General features: G+C 37.1%; 1 protein-coding gene across 6 annotated transcripts in view; it reads right to left on the bottom strand.

Annotated features, from left to right (window-relative positions):
• Positions 1-247: 247 nt before the first annotated feature.
• The window catches only part of MCM8 (minichromosome maintenance 8 homologous recombination repair factor), a 45,429-nt gene continuing 37,031 nt past the window's right edge, over positions 248-8,645 (bottom strand). For 3 of the 6 annotated variants that reach the window (XM_047851870.1, XM_047851871.1, XM_047851869.1), the window contains exons 16-19: positions 8,185-8,394; positions 6,607-6,683; positions 2,788-2,977; positions 248-571 (exon numbers count right to left, since the gene is read on the bottom strand). In XM_047851870.1, the coding sequence (XP_047707826.1) occupies positions 479-571; positions 2,788-2,977; positions 6,607-6,683; positions 8,185-8,394 (570 nt within the window). In that variant the 3' untranslated portion in view covers positions 248-478. The other 3 variants (XR_007150757.1, XR_007150758.1, XM_047851872.1) reach the window with 3 other exon arrangements.

Raw genomic sequence — 8,645 nt, 5'->3', positions numbered from 1 at the left:
TGGTTTAAAATTTTTTTCAGTAGCTAAGATGTTAAATTAAATGTGTCAATATAAAATATTTCCAAACTTTTTTTGGAATTGAAAGTTGGTTTCAATTTAGTTCTGAAAGATATTCATTTTTTGTGTGTCAGAGCTATTTAAACATTAAGATGTAACTTAGGAAATGTTTACTCAGATGGACATTTTATAGAAAAAAGAATAAAAGAGGTCAAAAATACAACTATATATAATACATATAATCACATCATTTAAAAATATAAACAATTTATTTTTCTCATCTTTCAGAAAAGCTGTAAAAACTAAACACATGGCTTTATCACTTCTTAAATCTTTTTTCCTATTACATTAATTTTAGGACATCATTTTCCAGAGAACAATATATATATATATATATATATATTTTTTTTTACATACTCTTTATTACTGAGACAGTTTTAAACTGCTAATAATCTCAGGACGTCCTGGGTTGGTAGTCATTTTACATAGTTTGAAGTTGGTAGACCTTTGGGCCTTTTTTCAAGAGGTAACCTTGGTCATTTAGTGACCCGATAAAATTTTCAAAATCAGCAACCTGGAATAAAACATCAAGAAACAGCCCATTAAATAATATGCAAAAACATGATTTATAAAATGAATCTCTCAAACCATAACATGCATTCCTCAAGTTTCTTGGGCAAATAAATTTATTCGTACTTCCTCATAGAGAAAACTGCTTACATATGAGCTTTCAATTCTATTGTGAAATTCTATTCTATTTGATGAGTCGAGCTAATCAAAATTAAAAACTCCAGTATCCAGAGTATTTTTTTTATTTGTTTTAGATTAGCTTCAAAACAAAAATTAGACTAGCTCCAATTTTGAAATTGAGTGGGCAGTTTTCCATATAAACTGTCTTACATGTTTAAAGTCTTATTACATTCATTTTCACTAAAACTTTCAAATAGCAAAGCAGGTGAAATCATGTCTATTTTTTTTAATATTTATTTTTGAGAGAGAGAGAGAGAGAGAGAGAGAGAGAGAGAGAGACAGGCAGAGAGGGAGACATAGAATCCGAAGCAGGCTCCAAGCTCCGAGCTGTCAGCACAGAGCCCGACGTGGGGCTCAAACTCACAGACCCCAAGATCATGACCTGAGCCGAAGTCAGCCCCTGGAATCATGTCTGTTGAACAAACGAGGAAACAGAGATGCAAAGATGTAAGATGACTTTCCCACAAGAGATTTTGTCAGAAAAACATGGAAAGTGAGTCTCTTATGTTTCCTTCAACTATCAAGATGCTAAAAAAGAGGTAGGTATGCATTTTAGATAAAAACTGCTGGGTTTTTTAGTTTTTGTTTTTTGTTTTTAGGTAGGCTTCACACCCAGAGTAGGGTCCAACATGGGGCTTGAACTCATGACCCTGAGATCCAGATCTGAGCTGAGACCAAGAGTGGGATATGTAACTGAGCCACCCAGGAACCCTAACACTGCTGGGTTGTTGTTTTTTTTTTTAAAGCTCTGAGCAGCTAATTTCATAGCTTAAATAAAGAAAATACTTCAAAAAAGCCTATTCCATTCTTTTCACCCAAATCTTTTATTATTTTTTCAATCTCCATTATATTTATTTTAAAATTTTAGTTCCAGTGTAGTTAACATACAGTGTTCATTTCAGATGAACAATATAGCAATTCAACAATTCCATATATTACTTAGTGCTCGTGATACTTTTTTTTGCAAAGATTTTATTTTTATTTATTCATTTAAGCTTATTTATTTATTTTGAAAGAAAGAGAGAGAGAGAAAATGAGCAGGGGAGGGGCAGAGAGAGAGGGAAGGAGAGGAGCTCAAGCAGGTTCTGCATCATCAGTGCAGAGCCCAATATGGGGCTCAAACCCACAAACCATGAGACCATGACCTGAGCCAAAATCAAGAGTCCAACACTTAACTGACTAAGCCACCATAGGTGCCCCAGCAAAGATTTTATTCTTAAGTAATCTCTGCACCCAACATGGGGCTCAAGTTTACCACCCTGAGATTAAGAGGAGCACACTCCACCAACTGAGCAAGCCAGGTGCCCCTGATAAAGTGCACTCTTAATCCCCATCATTTATTTCACCCACTCCCTCACCCACCTCCCCTCTGATAACCATCTGTTTGTTCACTATAGCTAAGAGTCTGTTTCTTCGGGGCGCCTGGGTGGCTCAGTCAGTTAAGCGTCCAACTGGCTCAAGTCATGATCTGCGGTTAGTGAGTTCGAGCCCTGTGTCAGGCTCTGTGCTGACCTGGAGCCTGCTTTGGATTCTGCATCTCCGTCTCTGCCCCTCCGCCACTCATCTCAGTGTCTCTCTCTCTCTCTCTCTCTCTCTCTCTCTCTCTCTCTCTCTCTCTCTCTTTCTCTCAAAAATAAACATTTAAAAAAATTTCTTAGAAGTTTTTATTTATTCATTTTTGAGAGAAAGAGAGAGAACGAGCAAGCACATGTGCGTGCTCTCTCTCTCTATACCACATCTTCTGTATCCCTTCATCCAACAATTGGCACTTGGGCTGTTTCCATATTTTGGCTATTGTAAATAATGCTGCAATAAACACAGGGGTGCATATATTCCTTTGAACTCCTTTGTATTCTTTGGGTAAATATACCATAGTGCGATTGCTGAATCATAGATAGGGTAGTTCTACTTTTAATTTTTTGAGTAATTTCCATACTGTTTTCCACAGTCATCAAAATATTCTGATATTTAAAAATTCTACACTTAATAAAGACCTCCTGCAATTTTCATAAACAAGATTAAGTATTTGGTTTATCATACCTGAATATTAAGCTCTTTGGCAATCTGCCGAAGTTGTTGAAATTGAAATAAGTTATTGTAAGTTCTTTCAGCAATGTTGTTGAGAGCAGAAATAAATCTTTTTGCTGTTGACCTGTTGCTCATTCCAGAACCATGCTGGGATCGCTCAAAATCTAGGTTTCCAAATTCATCAGAATAAGTTCCTAGCATGCTTAACGAGAAGGGAGGAGAACAGAGTTACCCAATGTAGCATGGCTATGGAAATTTTTGTCCCAGTTCATAAGAAGAAAAATGTGGAAATAACCATGAGACTCACGTAGCAAAGATTTCAACATTGTATTGCTTGAACAGCCACTATGAAATTCACTATGGTATGAACTATGTGCCGATAAAAATATTTTTGGACACAGTTGCCACTTTTAAGAAACATCTACATTTGAAAAGAGAAAAGAATACAAAGTTGATAGACTATGATATAAATGCCTGGAACATTCTTTCTGATTCATGAAAGAAAGAAATTCTAAACATACTAAATTTAGGCTTTAGAGGACAAAGATATGTTCCCAGCTCCTAGTGCAGCACCTGGCAGATGAAAGATGTTTAAAAATACTGTGGGAATGAACTAGAACGGTTCTGCTGACTTGCAGTAATGGTGGTTAGATATTAAAGGATCCACCTACTATTTTTAGTTCTCTGCTGCTTCCTCTTATTTTCACAGTATCATCAAAGAAAGACATATGCACTCTTGCTAGTGGATTTTAGCCAGAAGTCTGAAAACACCAGTGAGAGATAAAATTAGCCATCATTTCTAATCCAGCTCTGTGGATGACTCCCAGCCTGTACAATGGGACAGATATAATCTCACACAAAGCCCAGAGGCAAAGGTGTTATTTAATCAGGAATTGGTTAATCATATATAAACTGGTCACCTGCGAGGCAGTAGACTTGCACTGATGAATAAAACGGATGTAATTCCTGCCCTTAAGGAGCTTACAGCAATGAGTTTATAGGGTTACTAAAAACATAGCTTTGTTTTGTTTCCTGATAAGAGCCTACGTGAAAGAGAAAGCTGTACAAATAGGAATGAATCATCCAAATCAGACTAATAAATGGTAAGAAATGTAATATGATTATGTAAATATAATAAACCGTAGCTTATTTTTCATAAGGTACTTGTCAAAAATGCTTTAAACTACCATGTATTAACAATTCATATTTAGCTTAATTATATTTAATCACCATATGCTACCCCATTTAGTCCAACAATCCTCTGATCTAGGGACTATTCTTATTCGCATTTTACAGATGAAGAAGCAAAGTGTGGTAAGTTAAGTGACTTGCCAAAGGTTACACAGCCAATGAGTGGAATATCTGGGATTTGAATCTGAGCTACATGGCTTCAGATGTGAAGATTTATAAATATCTGAGCCACTTTGCTGAAATAGAAAAAACTCAATGATGTTTCATCTTTGAAGGTGGCTCTATTCTCCTGTGCTTCCTAGTATATTTTTAAAGAAAACTTAAGTGAACTGTTGGCCATAAACATTTAGTTTTTATAGCTATGTGCTTTGATAACTATGATGAACTGTATTACAGTTTAGATTTTATTTTGGCTTCTGCTTCTGCTTAAAATGTAGTTTTATAGATTCAAGACCACATTAAGTACAAACATTCACAACTCAAGAGAGGGAAACTCTGAAATGCAAGAGTTAATGAATGAAAGATGATTCCCATGGTCAACTTTACTATCAATGCAGTACATTTACTGAGGGTGTGCTGTGTGCTAGGTATGGGCCCTGGGAGTACACTGGTAAAGATGACAGATAGGGTCCCTGCTCTCTTAGAGCATAGACTAGGGACAGAAAGCACGGTAAGTATAATAAAACAGACAATTCACAACCTAGTCTCTGTGTTTAACTGGATCTTGATATCTACCATGGAAATAATGGCAGTCACTAGGAATCACTAGGAAATAATTCCAATCACTAGGAATCAACCTATTCTTTTTATCTGAAAATTTGTGTAAAAGCCAATAAAGCACATTCAGTTCAAGGAAACAAACTAGCAATTTCATGTAGATACTGTTTATATTTAACAATGAGATCTCTTTTTTCAGGAGTTCAGGAGTAAATTGACAGCCTAAAACTAATTCAGAATTACCAGCAAGGCAACTTTGAGAAGTAGTAGAAAAAAATACAAAGTTACACAAAAAAATATGGAAGAGTTCCTCTTGGATGGAAAAAGTACATGTAAACACTGTCCAACATGAGGATTCAGACATGCAGAATCAATATGGCATTTTTATTGAAAAGGTTTAATGTGTAATTTATAATGTGTAATGCTCAGATATGAGAATGAATCAGACCAGTGGACTTACTGTGGGGAAATACTAGATGGCTGCTTGAGGCAATGTCTGGGGTCTGAGGCCTAAGGAAACTAAGTTAGGGTAAAGCCTAAAAAGAGAATGTTACAGGTAAGAGAGAGTAATAAGGTAGTTTGATCCCTGATTTGCTGGATAGCCCAAGTCTATCCATGATATTATTCAGTAGAGCCAGGCACCAGTAGGTCTAAAGGGTGAGAGATCATTAAATGGAAAAGGAAACCAGGAGTAGCAATGATAGCCCCACTGCCACAGGTGGAGAATTTAAGACCAGGATGCTCAGGAGAGCCTGGGTGGCTCAGTTGGTTAAGCGGCGACTCTTGGTTTCAGCTCAGGTCATGATCTCATGGTTTGCAGGATCAAGCCCCATGTCAGGTTTTGTGCTGACAGCATGGAGCCTTCTTGGGATTTTCTCTCCCTCTCTCTCTCTGCCCCTCTCCCACTCATGCACATGCGCATCCTCTCTCTCTCATAACAAACTTAAAAAAAAAAAAAGCAGTCTGTTAAGAAAAATTCTAAACTAAGAGGCAACTTTTTATCATTAAACAAGGAGTCCCTACTAGTGGTCCTTGTTTTTAATTGGGAACAAAGTTAGAATCCAAATTTTTTGGACTTTTGGTTAGGTTCAGTGGGTTTGTTTTCTAGGGAAAAAAGAATCTCTGTTGGGGCAATCTCTAGGTATCTTTTTTTTTTGTCCAAGTAAGCCTTACACCTCACATGGGGCTTGAACTCAAGACCCTGAGGTCAAGAGTCACGTGCTCTACCAACTGAGCCAGTCAGGTGCCCTGTAGGCAATCTCTAGGATTCTTATTGGTCTGGTCTGCCAGGAAGCTAGGTCCATCATAAGTCAGACAACTGGTATTTACGGCCACTCCTTTATTTCACATGCTAGTACACTGAATCCCTGGCAGCACACTGAATGAGACAGTCTAGTAATTCCTACACTGTCTGGTTGCTGACGAATGGCAAACTGAGGGTCTCCAACACAATGAAGTCAACTAGAGAGGGAATGAAGCCAGCTTGGTAAAATTTTCATCTACAAGACCCCTCAAACCCTAGTACTGAATCATGTAAAAGAGGAAACTGACAGTCCAATCACAGTAGAATATTAAACCACAGGATATTTATACAAAAGGGAATGTTAGGAATTGGTTGAAAGGGTTGGTAGTCATTAAGTGTTAATGATGATTTTACCCATTATGAGGCTGTTCCTTTCGAGTATTCTCAAAATATGTATTTTTGAATTGATTTCATAACTATGTGAATGTATACCCATTCAAAAAATTTTAATATAAAGATTGTTTCTTTATACAAATATTTTAAACCAAGAAAATAAAGTTTGTTAAAAGGATCCAATGGGCTAAGTAAAAATAATTTTGCTTGGCATAATTAAATATTTAATTTGAGATGAAACGATGACTGATATTTCATTTAAAACAGCATTTAAAATTTAATCTTACCTATACTTCATAACTTCAACTATATCCTCAGCATCTTCTTTGGTTGCTTCTTCTCTTAATTCCAACCTTGCTCGTGCCTTTGAAAGAAAAAAAGCATTTTTAAATAACAATAGTAAGTATATTTGACATTGTTTGAGCAGGTAAAGTAGGTCTAAGATTGTTTCATTTGTTCATTTTACACAAACACTGATTGCAGGAGGAGGACTATAATATCAAAGTCAGAATAAAATTATCTGAAAACTTGAGTATGAAAACAATCACTCATTTTATTTTAAAAAATTTTTAATGTTTGTTTATTTTTGAGAAAGAGAGAGAAAGACAGTATGCGAGCAGTGGAGGAGCAGAGAGAGAGGAAGACAGAGAACCTGAAGCAGCTCCAGGCTCTGAGCTGTCAGCACAGAGCCCGACGTGGGGCTCGAACCCACGAACCAAAGATCATGACTGAACCAAAGTCAGACATTTAACTGACTGAGCCACTCTGGTACCCCAATCGCTCATTTAAAATATGGATTGGGGGGGGTGCCTGGGTGGCGCAGTCGGTTAAGCGTCCAACTTCAGCCAGGTCACGATCTCGCGGCCTGTGAGTTCGAGCCCCGCGTCGGGCTCTGGGCTGATGGCTCAGAGCCTGGAGCCTGTTTCCGATTCTGTGTCTGCCTCTCTCTCTGCCCCTCCCCCGTTCATGCTCTGTCTCTCTCTGTCCCAAAAATAAATAAACGTTGGAAAAAAAAATTAAAAAAAAAATAATAAAATATGGATTAGGGGCACCTGGGTGGCTCAGTCAGTTAAATGTCCAACTCTTGATTTTGGCTCAGGTCATGATCTCACAGTTTGTGGATTCGAGCCCCACACTGGGCTCCACGCTGACAGCATAGGGCCTGCTTAGGATTCTCTCTCCCTCTTTCTCTCTGCTCCTCCCCCCCAACAACATAAACAAATAAACCTAATAAACTAAATAAACGAACTAAATAAAATAGGATTAAAACCTATTTTTATCTAACATATATCTTTCTGAGTGTTCATTTCAGAAAATGTGATTATGAAATACCCTTGGTTTTTCCTTGCCTTTTACTTTCAGGAAATCATGCCTAACCAATTTGTTAAAACAACATAGAAGAAATAATCTGATTTTAAAGCAAAAAGCCCAAACTCCAGCTATTTTAACTGCCAGAGTTCTCTTAGCATTCCAAACCTGTGAATAAATGTTACTGCTATTAGAAAAACAGGTATTATCCTTATGGACCTGTCATGTATCAAATCAAATACTGACATATTCCATGCTCCCATATATTCAACTTAGAATCTCAGAATCCTTAATTAACCTAACTACTTGTCACACTCCAGGAGTCTTCAATGTCATTAAAAGGGGGAGAAAAAAAAGTTGCATGGTTAGTAACTGGTTCTGTGCTTGATTGGCTCTGTTACAGATATGGCCAAACATTTTTAAACATTTTTATACATCCATTTCTAATTGTCTCTCAGCTGGAAGAAAAGTCAAGTTAATTATGCAGGAAATTGAGAGAAATCATACCACCTCTTGCCCCCATTTTTAAGTCAAAAAAGCACGAATTTAAAACAAACCTCTGTTAGACGAATCAGAGATTCCAGCTGCCTAGTAGTGATTGGTGAGCTATTTAACCGCTGGCTCTGTTTCCGGAGCTCAAGGTAAAAATCTTGAAGAATCTGAGCAGCTTCTGTGGACAGCCTTGGATAGACATACTGCCGAGCATAACCAATGTACTTTCTCAACAGCTGGTGGGGAATTAGATCTATTTTTTCTCCAGGAACCACCTGAAGCATGATAAAAAAAAGATTACAAGGATAGCAAATAAAATCTTTCTGTTAAAATAACCTGTTTAGATACATATAAAGTTCTAAAAGACTTTCCAAAGAAGCCAAACACTGTAGTTCCAGCTCTGAGTCTAGGTGACAGATTATTTCTAATGCAGTTTATATAAACCCTACTACTGTAACATAAAAGGTTTTGGCATGAAAGCTTATATACTACTACTCTACAATAAGCAACATACTGAACTCTGACA

This window comes from Prionailurus viverrinus, chromosome A3, assembly GCF_022837055.1.
Source record: "Prionailurus viverrinus isolate Anna chromosome A3, UM_Priviv_1.0, whole genome shotgun sequence".
In the NCBI taxonomy this organism is placed as follows: Eukaryota; Metazoa; Chordata; class Mammalia; order Carnivora; family Felidae; genus Prionailurus; species Prionailurus viverrinus.
This window is presented reverse-complemented; position numbering and strand designations above follow the sequence as displayed.